Below are 13,488 nucleotides of genomic sequence, written 5' to 3'. Positions count from 1 at the left end.
GTGCAGCAGAAAGGCTTGATACATCTGTACCACGAATTCAGGAGGAAATTTTCTTTCACCCGCTGACAAAACGGGAGTTTGAGCAGTAGGCAGAGGCACAGCAGTCAGAGAGGCCTGGGGCGCAGCACTTAGCGAGACATCTAAAATGGCGGCGTTTCCTGCCGAAACCAGCACCAAAGGAGACGCGACCGCTGCTAAAACGGCCGAATCTGACCCCACCCCCCCCCCCCCCCACGATTTCATGGCCCCTGTACCCTGCTCCACTAAAACCTCTGCAGCAGTGCAAAATTTACATACCCCGCTTGCACCAAGTCCCCGTCGCTGACAGACAGAACACTGGCAAAGTTTTTCTGACATCGCTCTCAGCTGTTCACAAACAAAGAAGCAAAGGCGCCTTTTAAAGGAAACACAGGAAAAACAACAAAGGATCTGCCCTGCTTGTTTAAATCAAACCAAAACGGCTCTGTTTGCAAACAGTAGACCTGTTGGCCGTTTTTTTTTAAGTAGCTGCCCCTCCCTGCCTCCAAAGCTCTTTCCGTGAAGCGCTTGAGGAAACTTTTATTATTATTATTATTATTTTTTAATAAAGAATACTAGCTTTCTAGGCAACTAAAGAAGCCAACACCAAAAAATATCAGGGAGGCTATGGGGGGAGGGACTTGGCCCCCCAAGTGTAACACCCCCGAGGCACTGAGACCCCCACGGGCCTCTGCCTCTATGAACCAGGTTTTTTTTTTTTCCCCAAAGATGCACAGAACTAATTCAAAGAACCTTTTACCACAAAGAGAAATAAAGTACAGAATAGAAAAAAGACTGAGACTGAAGGGCTCACCACCTTCCACCTGCTGGAGACTGAGATTACTTTCTCTAGCTGGCAAGGGCTCTTATTGTCTCGCTAGAGTCACAGTTTATTTTCTCAGTCTCCACCTGCTGGAAGGCGTGCACAACCCATCAGTCACATTCTGGGCCGGTCCGGAGGGACGCTAAGGAAAGTGTGGTTAAAAATAGCCCTGCAATCAAAAAAAGCCTCTCTAATATTTATGCCCCAGACCAGTCCTAATATAAACTGGATGCTATGCTTACCAAGCAGAAAGCTTACATCAGCCCATACAGATTATAAAGCCTAGGTGTCAGCTGCACCTGTCTGAAGTTTAAAGGGTTTCCACTCATCTGCAATTTTAAAAATGTGTTACTACCATAACAGCAACACAATTTATGGAGGGAAAAATCCTTGGAATGTCATTAAGAGACACGATAACCCAGGTGCCCTTATCTCCTAGCTCCATTGCTGGTACTATATCAGAAAGTGTGATTGGATATATACCCTGTCTAGCATCTTTCAGAGTCCTGTAGTATTGTTGTGGTACCTCAGGGCTGGGTTCTTTTGTAAGCACTGCTCTGTGAAACTGTGGAAATGGGGTGAGAAGGTGCGATTGTAGGGGTGCTGTTCCCCGTTGGCTGTCCGCACATTGCTGGCAATGGAACTCTCGCCTATTCCAGAATCGGGGACTGAGCGAGAAGTTTTCATAGTCAGCTCCTCTGCAGGGATGGTGGTGGTGTCTAGCAGGCAGGGAACAGTTCCATTCAGCTTCTCCAACAACATCTAGTGAGAGGTGGGACCAAAAATTTAAAAAAAAAGAAGTTATCAAGTTGGCATTAAAAGTAAGTTTTAAAGAGGTCTGAGTCAACATTCAAGAATAACACACTAATAAAATCTTCTTCCTTTTCAGCATCAAAGACACCTGGCAGAGAGAAGCCGCAGAGTCAGTGCCAGCCCATCCACTAGGCAGCCAACTAGGACAGCACTTTTTAGGGTGTGGCATCAGCACGGTCTCCAGGTTCTCTCTCCTTTATTCTCCCAAGGTGTTCAGGCTTTACCTCTCTTCCTCTGGGCAGTGAGTGGCCAGTGCAGGGCCATAAGCATCTGCACATGTCCAAGGACCGATGCTGGCCACAATACATCTTCTACAGCTGACTGCTGTGTCGCAGCAGTAGAGGAAGGAAGAGAAGGCCTGAACACCTCGTGGGGCGGGGGAAGGGTGAAGGGAGGGAGAGAACGAGAGAGATGCTGAAGAACAGGGGGAAGTATGGAAAGCTACTTGACACAGCGGATGGGGAGTTGGAGTGCCCTGAGCTGTGATGCATCCCATGATTTGGGGGGGGGGGGGGGGCATGGTAGTACATAGTGGAAGGTTTACCTAGGGCACCAGGTACCTTTGGGTTGGCCCTGCACAAGCTAAATAATATATGTATTCTGAGAATTATAGTCAGTTCCCCAACTCCCTCACCAACAGAGTAATCCTACTGAACCAAAGCTCTGGAGCAGGAGCAGAAGCAAAGTCTCACCTGGGTGGCAGGCATGTCCTTAAATGGGACGTGTCCATTTGCTAATTCACAGGCAGTTATTCCCACACTATAAATGTCTGATTTGGCATCGTACCCCTGCAGATTCTACAATCAGGAAAAAAGGGGAGAAATTTTTGTTTTTCACATCTCTTTGGTCAACTGCTGTAAAAATCTGCAAATTTGTACTTTTACCTAGATTAACAGGACCAAAGGGGGTTTGAAATAGAACATGTCTAAACAAAGGACTTTGGGGCTGAATTGTTCTCTGATGTAAGTGACAATAGCATATTTAAAAGAGTCAATTTATGGTTTAAAGCATTGTGAAAGTGTCATTTAGCACTTTATCAGAAAAGTATATTACCAAGAAGTCATAACAAGGTACAATATTGCTGGAAACCTCTTCTGCCTTGTTTCAGCAGTTTCAGCTCCTGCGTGCCTTGGTATGACCCTACCCCTCTCACTGACATCATGGGACAACCATACCCAGTCTGTTCATTTCTGAGGGACAGGAACCATGGACCATGGCTCCTTTCGAAACCCTGCAACCATCGGCCCTAAATCTGGCCAGCAGGTTACATCCTTAAGGACAATGAACACTGCTCCCAAAGGAGCAATAGCAAAGGAGTGGTTGCTCCTTTTGGAGAGAAAAGTTTAAAGAGGTCATTTTTCCATTAGGGGAGGGGGGGGGCCAATGAGTAAGGAAAGGGAGAGTTATTGCCTTTCATTATTTGATGCTTATGCTATTTATAATAGCATATATGCATTATATACTTTTAATATATTTTAGTATTGTCAGCTGCCTAGGTTTTTTTTTTTTGTTTGACAGCATATGCGTTGAAAGAGCAGTGCAATATTTTTTTAAACAGATTATTATGATCAAAATACTTAACTTGTAGGGGTTTCTTTATACATTGTGATCGCTTGTATTAAACCAACAATGAACCAAAAATGATAGTATCTGAGCATGAAGAGCTTTTGAGATCACACAGGTCCCTCTTCACACATTCAAGAGATTCAAGTGGTCTGAAAAGTCCTCATTACAAGCCAGTACTGGGGAAAGAATAAGGGTTGGAATTTTGGCAGTTATTATATCATTGATTTTTAAAGATTTTATTTGTGAGTAATTTCTGGATTTCTAGTTTATTTCTAAAATCTCTCATGGACTCTTGCTAAAGTTTGAAAACTCAAATTTTCACAGCAACGAACCCCCTGGACAGAATGGTAAGACACACTTTCTATCTGAAATCTTTTTTGTTTTGGAAGGAGAATGAGAAGCTACATGAAAGCTCTGCTATAGTTATTGTAAACAAAAAGGTGGGAATATGAGCCAGGCTATCCAATAATTGGACCTGAAGTTAAGTTTAAAATAAACAAAATTTAATAGTTATTGTACCTACAATTAAAAAAATCATACTTAAAAGGGAGTCACCTGTCCGATATGTCTGAAGCTCACCTGCTGTAGGACTTCAGGACTTAGCCAAGGAAGAACCTTGATACTGTATTTGGGGAAGTCGTGCACAACTTTGAGACGCTGTCCATGATTAATCATACTAAGAATACTGCGTAGACCTGAGAGGTAAACCTTCCCATCCACTGATATCAAGATGTGACTTGCTTTCACACTCCTTCAAACAACAGGATGAAAGGGAAAAAGAAAACTATTTAACATTATGAGATGGGGATGTGATTCAGCTTTAATTCTCATGCTCACAGCATACCACTCAATGCATAATCTAACAGTGTCTCTTCAGCATGAGTGATGTATTACAGTCCTGGAGATGGCAATCACAGTGCAACATTCATTAATAAAAATTTATTTACAGAATTTCAAATATTATATCCAAACACTGTTTGTAACAAAAAAAAGTACAATTAATATACCACCTTCCAAAGAAACACCCAGCCCCCCCCAAAGAAAACACAACCCTCTAATCAAGTCCACAATACAAGGGGACAGAGCATAAATATAGGTAAATACAGAATCCAGTCAACTAATTCACTTAAGGTGTCAATGTGCAGCATTTTATTTGCTTCTCTACTATTCACATGAAACAAAATGATTCTGAAAACAAAATCTAAAGAACACTTGATATGTTGAAAACATAAAATAATCCCCATTTATGTAGTCTAGTTGTGAAGGGTTTACACAATGAATGGGTACAACCTGATTCAACTGAAAGATTCACTGTATACAAACATGTGACTCATGTAGAAGGTGGCCAGATGTATATAAAAAAAAGGAAAAGAAAAAAAGGGGGCAACCAATCGAATGCATTTAAAACATTAGACAAGAAAACTAAACGATCTCTCCTACTGACAATGAACTTATTGGATAGACTTGACACAGTCCTGCATTTCAGCACAGAGGGCGCCTGCCTCCGGAGCCACAAATAAATCAGCTTAGTTGATAATATACGTATGTCAATCTATGCAAGAATATCAATCAATACAGTGCATAGTTGAACTGTCTAGAAAGAAGTGGTTTTTACAAGTCAGTCCTGCAAAATTGCAATGGAGCAAATTGCACATGGCAAAAGTAGAACGCTTCCAACATAGGAGCTATCTGCCGATAGCAAGAAAGTGTTCAACTGTGCACTGATGGTGCAACATCTGTTCTTTTAGGTCTGGACTTATTGATACCCTTGTATACATTGACATTCGTGTATCATCAACTAGACTGTTGTGACTCCTGAGGCAGGTGCCCTCTGCGCTAAAACACAGGACTATGTCGAATCTGTCCAACAAATTCATTGTCAATAGGAGAGTCCTTTTAGTTTTCCTGTCTCATGCTTTAAATAAATAAGTTACCCCTAAGTTGGAATTTAATTGGTCACCCCCTTTCTTCTCTTTTTCTTTGAAGGTGGCCAGACAGCAGAATTTCAAAGACTATGGTTTTTTAACTGAAGTTTCTGCTTGCATATCTAGATCCCCAGCTAACTGGAATTGGATCTGGGATAAGCTTTCATTCACAATTACTCCAGCATTCTTTTTCTTCTATTTTTATATTCCCGTGCAATGATAGTCCTAGACTGAACGCCACATCTTACCAAACTCTGCAATCATGGCCCTACATTCATGCCACTGCTTGATGACTGGGATGCTCTTTTCCATTTTCAGCATCCCCAGGCCCTGCTAACCCAGGGAGCAGAAGGACTGACCCAGAAATCTAACCCACGCCACTGATATCGGGTCACCGGGATGGGTTAGCCTCTAATAATTTTTCTCTGATGATCTCTTGCACTCCAAGGGTGTGCTGACATATCCAAATGCAAGGTACCTGCCAGCTTGACATGCCGAAAGATGTTGTTTTTCTGGGTACTGGATGTTAGTGTTTTCACACACACCGATTGATTCAATTTGTCTATAAATTATCTAACAAAGAATTATCTGTATGCTTTTTGCGTTTTCAGGGACCTCACCCTGAGAAAGTAGCAGCGCGTCAGCCTACAGCTAACTGCACAGATAAATTAAAATTTGAATTGTTTAGTAATATTGATATCTTTTTGAGGTTTTTTTAGCTCATGATTACTTTTTACCGTACTGCTCTAATTCATTACATTGATTCCGGTGAGAACACCGAGTAGAGCAACGGGTGTACGACACTTTTTCCTCTCATTCCTACTCAAATATCAGTGATTTCATTTCAGTGTGTTTTTCATTCATGTTATGTTTAGTTTGACAACTATATGAAGAAGTGAATCAGTATTTGTATATTTCCACCTGCTCCAATGAAGCCGTGCACTTGGGTAACAGAGATTCTTCTCAAGATCAGTACCTGACACCAAGTGAGCCAGGAATGAAACACCCATGTCTTTCTTGTATTGGTAAGCAATGGTTTACCATGCTATATCCTCTTCCTCCCATCATAATTTTTCCTCATCTTACCTGATAAACTTTCCTTTCCTTTAGTCCCAACACATCAATCCCAGAACTTGTGGGTTATGTCCATTGACCAGTGGATGGAGACAAAGAAAGTAGTTCTTTGTGATCTGCCCCTAATGAGCGTAAAAACAACAACAACAACAACCATTTCTAAAGCGCTACTAGGGTTACGCAGCACTGTACAATTCAAACATAGAAGGACAGTCCCTGCTCAAAGAGCTTACAATCTAAAAGACAAGAGAACAAACTAAAGACAAGTGAACAATCTAGAGGACGAGTGAACAGTTAATCTGATAGGGTGGATAGAAGAGCTATACTGGGTCAGACCAATGGTCCATCTAGCCTAGTACCCTGCTTCCAAAAGTGGCCAATCCAGGTCACAGGTACCTGGCAGAAACCCAATTAATAGGCGTCATGTCCTGGCAAAGCAATGGAGGTCATACATAGAAGTTTGAGCACATACTATAAGTAAGATTACTCAAACCAAGAATGTACTACTGCTTGATATTACATTTGCTTAATGCTTGGATTGTGCACACTGCTCAAAATCATCTGATACTGCTTGACACTACTTAACCAGTGCTTAATTGCTCATACCGCTCGATGTTGTCACTACTTAATACGGATACTGCTTGATATGTGCGTAATGCTGATACTGTTGAGGATCACACAAAATTGCTTAATATGCTTATATATGCTTAAACATTCTTAATATTGATACTGCTTGATGTTCATACAAGGCTGATTAATATATGCTTAATATTGATATTGCTTGATGTTCACGCAAAACTGCTTAATATATGCTTATATATGCCTATATATGCTTATGGATGATACTGCTTAACGTTCACACAAAATTCATTCACCAACGCCAACTACCAATCACTACCAAATACAACCAACATGAATATCAACAAATTGCTCATGATAATCCACTTCCTCCCCCTAATCTACTACGCATGGACCACTCCCAACATAAATAATCTACCCACAACACATAAACCTTACAGACAACCTAATTATAGCTCACCAGTCCAAAAGAATAACAACCAATTAAAAGGAAAAACAAATAAATTCGAAAATAACCAACAGAAAGGGAAGAAAGAACACAACAGAACTAGATACCAAGAAAACAGGCAAATAATAAGAATTAACACAACCAAGTCCCATACTGAACCTTACTGATCAATCTGTTATGGTATAAGCCAATCATCAGAATTAAATGTGTAGCATGATGTTGTGTTGGATCAGATACAGCGAATGCTACATACCTGTAGAAGGTATTCTCCGAGGACAGCAGGCTGATTGTTCTCACTGATGGGTGACGTCCACGGCAGCCCCTCCAATCGGAAACTTCACTAGCAAAGTCCTTTGCTAGCCCTCGCGCGCCCGCGCGCACCGCGCATGCGCGGCCGTCTTCCCGCCCGAAACCGGCTCGAGCCGGCCAGTCCAGTATGTAGCAAGACAATACACTTCAAGGGAAGACACAACTCCAAAGGGGAGGCGGGCGGGTTTGTGAGAACAATCAGCCTGCTGTCCTCGGAGAATACCTTCTACAGGTATGTAGCATTCGCTTTCTCCGAGGACAAGCAGGCTGCTTGTTCTCACTGATGGGGTATCCCTAGCCCCCAGGCTCACTCAAAACAACAACATTGGTCAATGGGGCCTCGCAACGGCGAGGACATAACTGAGATTGACCTAAAAAATTTACCAACTAACTGAGAGTGTAGCCTGGAACAGAACAAACAGGGCCCTCGGGGGGTGGAGTTGGATCCTAAAGCCCAAACAGGTTCTGAAGAACTGACTGCCCGAACCGACTGTCACGTCGGGTATCCTGCTGCAGGCAGTAATGAGATGTGAATGTGTGGACAGATGACCACGTCGCAGCTTTGCAAATTTCCTCCATGGTGGCTGACTTCAAGTGGGCTACCGACGCTGCCATGGCTCTAACATTATGAGCCGTGACATGACCCTCAAGAGCCAGCCCAGCCTGGGCGTAAGTGAAGGAAATGCAATCTGCTAGCCAATTGGATATGGTGCGTTTCCCTACAGCCACTCCCCTCTTGTTGGGATCAAAAGAAACAAACAATTGGGCGGACTGTCTGTGGGGCTGTGTCCGCTCCAGATAGAAGGCCAATGCTCTCTTGCAGTCCAATGTGTGCAGCTGACGTTCAGCAGGGCAGGAATGAGGACGGGGAAAGAATGTTGGCAAGACAATTGACTGGTTCAGATGGAACTCCGACACAACCTTTGGCAGAAACTTAGGGTGAGTGCGGAGGACTACTCTGTTGTGATGAAATTTGGTGTAAGGGGCCTGGGCTACCAGGGCCTGAAGCTCACTGACTCTACGAGCCGAGGTAACTGCCACCAAGAAAATGACCTTCCAGGTCAAGTACTTCGGATGGCAGGAATTCAGTGGCTCGAAAGGAGGTTTCATCAGCTGGGTGAGAACGACATTGAGATCCCATGACACTGTAGGAGGCTTGACAGGGGGCTTTGACAAAAGCAAACCTCTCATGAAGCGAACAACTAAAGGCTGTCCTGAGATCGGCTTACCTTCCACTTGGTAATGGTATGCACTGATTGCACTAAGGTGAACCCTTACGGAGTTGGTCTTCAGACCAGACTCAGACAAGTGGAGAAGGTATTCAAGCAGGGTCTGTGTAGGACAAGAGCGAGGATCTAGGGCCTTGCTGTCACACCAGACGGCAAACCTCCTCCAATGAAAGAAGTAACTTCTCTTAGTGGAGTCTTTCCTGGAAGCAAGCAAGATGCGGGAGACACCCTCTGGCAGACCCAAAGAGGCAAAGTCTACGCCCTCAACATCCAGGCCGTGAGAGCCAGGGACTGGAGGTTGGGATGCAGAAGAGCCCCTTCGTCCTGCGTGATGAGGGTCGGAAAACACTCCAATCTCCACGGTTCTTCGGAGGATAACTCCAGAAGAAGAGGGAACCAGATCTGACGCGGCCAAAAGGGAGCAATCAGAATCATGGTGCCTCGGTCTTGCTTGAGTTTCAACAAAGTCTTCCCCACCAGAGGAATGGGAGGATAAGCATACAGCAGACCTTCCCCCCAATCCAGGAGGAAGGCATCCGACGCCAGTCTGCCGTGGGCCTGAAGCCTGGAACAGAACTGAGGGACCTTGTGGTTCACTTGAGATGCGAAGAGATCCACCAGGGGGGTGCCCCACGCCTGGAAGATCTGTCGCACCACACGGGAATTGAGCGACCACTCGTGAGGTTGCATAATCCTGCTCAACCTGTCGGCCAGACTGTTGTTTACGCCTGCCAGATATGTGGCTTGGAGCACCATGCCTTGACGGCGAGCCCAGAGCCACATGCTGACGGCTTCCTGACACAGGGGGCGAGATCCGGTGCCCCCCTGCTTGTTGACATAGTACATGGCAACCTGATTGTCTGTCTGAATTTGGATAATTTGGTGGGACAGCCGATCTCTGAAAGCCTTCAGAGCGTTCCAGATCGCTCGCAACTCCAGAAGATTGATCTGTAGATCGCTTTCTTGGAGGGACCACCTTCCTTGGGTGTGAAGCCCATCGACATGAGCTCCCCATCCCAGGAGAGACGCATCCGTGGTCAGCACTTTTTGAGGCTGAGGAATTTGGAAGGGACGTCCCAGAGTCAAATTGGAGCAAATCGTCCACCAATACAGGGATTCGAGAAAACTCGTGGACAGGTGGATCACGTCCTCTAGACCCCCGGCGGCCTGATACCACTGGGAGGCTAGGGTCCATTGAGCAGATCTCATGTGAAGGCGGGCCATGGGAGTCACATGAACTGTGGAAGCCATGTGGCCCAGCAATCTCAACATCTGCCGAGCTGTGATCTGCTGGGACGCTCGCACCCGCGAGACGAGGGACAGCAAGTTGTTGGCCCTCGCCTCTGGGAGATAGGCGCGAGCCGTCCGAGAATCCAGCAGGGCTCCGATGAATTCGAGTTTCTGCACTGGGAGAAGATGGGACTTTGGGTAATTTATCACAAACCCCAGTAGCTCCAGGAGGCGAATAGTCATCTGCATGGACTGCAGGGCTCCTGCCTCGGATGTGTTCTTCACCAGCCAATCGTCGAGATATGGGAACACGTGCACCCCCAGCCTGCGAAGCGCCGCTGCTACCACAGCTAGGCACTTTGTGAACACCCTGGGCGCAGAGGCGAGCCCAAAGGGTAGCACACAGTACTGGAAGTGGCGTGCGCCCAGCTGAAATCGCAGATACTGTCTGTGAGCTGGCAGTATCGGGATGTGTGTGTAGGCATCCTTCAAGTCCAGAGAGCATAGCCAATCGTTTTGCTGAATCATGGGGAGAAGGGTGCCCAGGGAAAGCATCCTGAACTTTTCTTTTACGAGATATTTGTTCAGGGCCCTTAGGTCTAGGATGGGACGCATCCCCCCTGTTTTCTTTTCCACAAGGAAGTACCTGGAATAGAACCCCAGCCCTTCTTGCCCGGATGGCACGGGCTCGACCGCATTGGCGCTGAGAAGGGCGGAGAGTTCCTCTGCAAGTACCTGCTTGTGCTGGAAGCTGTAGGACTGAGCTCCCGGTGGACAATTTGGAGGTTGTGAGGCCAAATTGAGGGTGTATCCTTGCCGGACTATTTGGAGAACCCACTGATCGGAGGTTATGAGAGGCCACCTTTGGTGAAAAGCTTTCAACCTCCCTCCGACAGGCAGGTCGCCCGGCACTGACACTTGGATGTCGGCTATGCTCTGCTGGAGCCAGTCAAAAGCTCGCCCCTTGCTTTTGCTGGGGAGCCGCGGGGCCTTGCTGATTCGCACGCTGCTGACGAGAGCGAGCGCGCTGGGGCTTAGCCTGGGCCGCAGGCTGTCGGGAAGGAGGATTGTACCTACGCTTGCCAGAAGTATAGGGAACAGTCTTCCTTCCCCCGCAAAAATCGTCTACCTGTAGAGGTAGAAGCTGAAGGCTGCCGGCGGGCGAACTTGTCGAATGCGGTGTCCCGCTGGTGGAGAGACTCTACCACCTGCTCGACTTTTTCGCCAAAAATGTTATCCGCACGGCAAGGCGAGTCCGCAATCCGCTGCTGGATTCTATTCTCCAGGTCGGCGGCACGCAGCCATGAGAGCCTGCGCATCACCACACCTTGAGCAGCGGCCCTGGACGCAACATCAAAAGTGTCATAAACTCCTCTGGCCAGGAATTTTCTGCACGCCTTCAGCTGCCTGACCACCTCCTGAAAAGGCTTGGCTTGCTCAGGGGGAAGAGCATCAACCAAGCCCGCCAACTGCCGCACATTATTCCGCATGTGTATGCTCGTGTAGAGCTGGTAAGACTGGATCTTGGACACGAGCATAGAGGAATGGTAGGCCTTCCTCCCAAAGGAGTCTAAGGTTCTAGCGTCCTTGCCCGGGGGCGCCGAAGCATGTTCCCTAGAACTCTTAGCCTTCTTTAGGGCCAAATCCACAACTCCAGAGTCATGAGGCAACTGAGTGCGCATCAGCTCTGGGTCCCCATGGATCCGGTACTGGGACTCGATCTTCTTGGGAATGTGGGGATTAGTTAATGGCTTGGTCCAGTTCGCAAGCAATGTCTTCTTCAGGACATGGTGCAAGGGAACAGTGGACGCTTCCTTAGGTGGAGAAGGATAGTCCAGGAGCTCAAACATTTCAGCCCTGGGCTCGTCCTCCACAACCACCGGGAAGGGGATGGCCGTAGACATCTCCCGGACAAAGGAGGCAAAAGACAGACTCTCGGGAGGAGAAAGCTGTCTCTCAGGAGAGGGAGTGGGATCAGACGGAAGACCCTCAGACTCCTCGTCAGAGAAATATCTGGGATCTTCCTCTTCCTCCCACGAGGCCTCACCCTCGGTGTCAGACACAAGTTCACGGACCTGTGTCTGCAACCTCGCCCTGCTCGACTCCGTGGAACCCCGTCCACGATGGGGGCGTCGAGAGGTAGACTCCCTCGCCCGCATCGGCGAAGCTCCCTCCGCCGACGTAGTCGGGGAGCCTTCCTGGGAGGTGGCCGCGGTCGGTACGACGTCGGGGACCTCAACCTGGGCGATGGGCCAGCCGGCGCCACGCTCGACGGTACCGGTGGCGCAAGCACCGCCGGTACCGGAGGGGTAGGGCGCAACAGCTCTCCCAGAATCTCTGGGAGAACGGTCCGGAGGCTCTCGTTTAGAGCGGCTGCAGAGAAAGGCTGAGAGGTCGATGCAGGCGTCGACGTCAGTACCTGTTCCGGGCGTGGAGGCTGTTCCGGGCTGTCCAGAGCGGAGCGCATCGACACCTCCTGAACAGAGGGTGAGCGGTCCTCTCGGTGCCGATGCCTGCTGGGTGCCGAATCCCTCGGCGACCCAGAGCTCTCGGTGCCGACACGGGGAGGAGACCGGTGTCGATGCTTCTTCGATTTCTTCCGAAGCATGTCACCGGAGCTCCCCGGCACCGACGAGGAGGACGTCGAATCCATCCGTCGCTTCCTCGGGGCCGAGACTGAAGAAGGTCGATCTCGGGGGGGCTGTACCGCAGGAGCCCTCAGGGTAGGCGGAGACCCACCCGAGGGCTCACCGCCACCAGCAGGGGAATGGACAGCCCTCACCTGCACTCCACCCGATGCACCACCGTCCGACGACATCAGCAGACGAGGTCCTGGTACCACCGACGTCGATGCAGCTATCCGATGTCTCGGCGCCGATGCAGAGGCCCGATGCCTCGATGCACTCGATGCAGGGGCGGCCGAGGAAGAAGGTCTGGACGCTGACGACGTCGATGCACTCGAAGATCCCGGTGCCGATGCCGACGAAGAGCCCGAGAACAACACGTTCCACTGGGCTAGTCTCGCTACCTGAGTCCGCCTTTGAAGCAGGGAACACAGACTGCAGTTCTGAGGGCGGTGCTCGGCCCCCAGACACTGAAGACACGACGAGTGTCGATCAGTGAGCGAGATAACCCGGGCGCACTGGGTGCACTTCTTGAAGCCGCTGGAAGGCTTCGATGTCATGGGCGGAAAAATCACGCCGGCGAAATCAAAAGCCGAAATGGCGAAATTTGAAGCACCAAATTTAGAGGGAGAAAAAATCTCGACCGAGGCCGAAAAGAGGCCTACCCCGACGACGAAAGAAAACTTACCGGGGCAAAAAAGCTGGAAGTACGGGGAGGATTTACACGAAACCCGGCGGGGGGTTTCCGGAGCACTTCCCGACTAGGACAAAGCTTTCCCGAAGGAAAAAAACACGTTCAAAACAAATTGGACGCGCGAGGTCGACTTTCCGGGGCTCGACACGGCGAAAA

At 48.1% G+C, this 13,488-nt stretch overlaps 1 protein-coding gene across 4 annotated transcripts in view; it reads right to left on the bottom strand.

The window, feature by feature from the left end:
- STRADA (STE20 related adaptor alpha) overlaps positions 1-13,488 on the bottom strand; it is a 120,893-nt gene that overhangs the window by 35,364 nt on the left and 72,041 nt on the right. For all 4 annotated transcript variants that reach the window (XM_030220806.1, XM_030220810.1, XM_030220807.1 and 1 more), the window contains 3 exons: positions 3,800-3,971; positions 2,347-2,451; positions 1,368-1,603 (listed from right to left, as the gene is read on the bottom strand). In XM_030220806.1, coding sequence (XP_030076666.1) covers positions 1,368-1,603; positions 2,347-2,451; positions 3,800-3,971 — 513 coding nt within the window. The remainder of the gene's footprint in view (positions 1-1,367; positions 1,604-2,346; positions 2,452-3,799; positions 3,972-13,488) is intronic.

Source organism: Microcaecilia unicolor, chromosome 12, assembly GCF_901765095.1.
Source record: "Microcaecilia unicolor chromosome 12, aMicUni1.1, whole genome shotgun sequence".
NCBI classification, from domain to species: domain Eukaryota; kingdom Metazoa; phylum Chordata; class Amphibia; order Gymnophiona; family Siphonopidae; genus Microcaecilia; species Microcaecilia unicolor.
The sequence above is the reverse complement of the archived record's forward strand: the minus strand, read 5'-3'. Positions and strand labels throughout refer to the sequence as shown.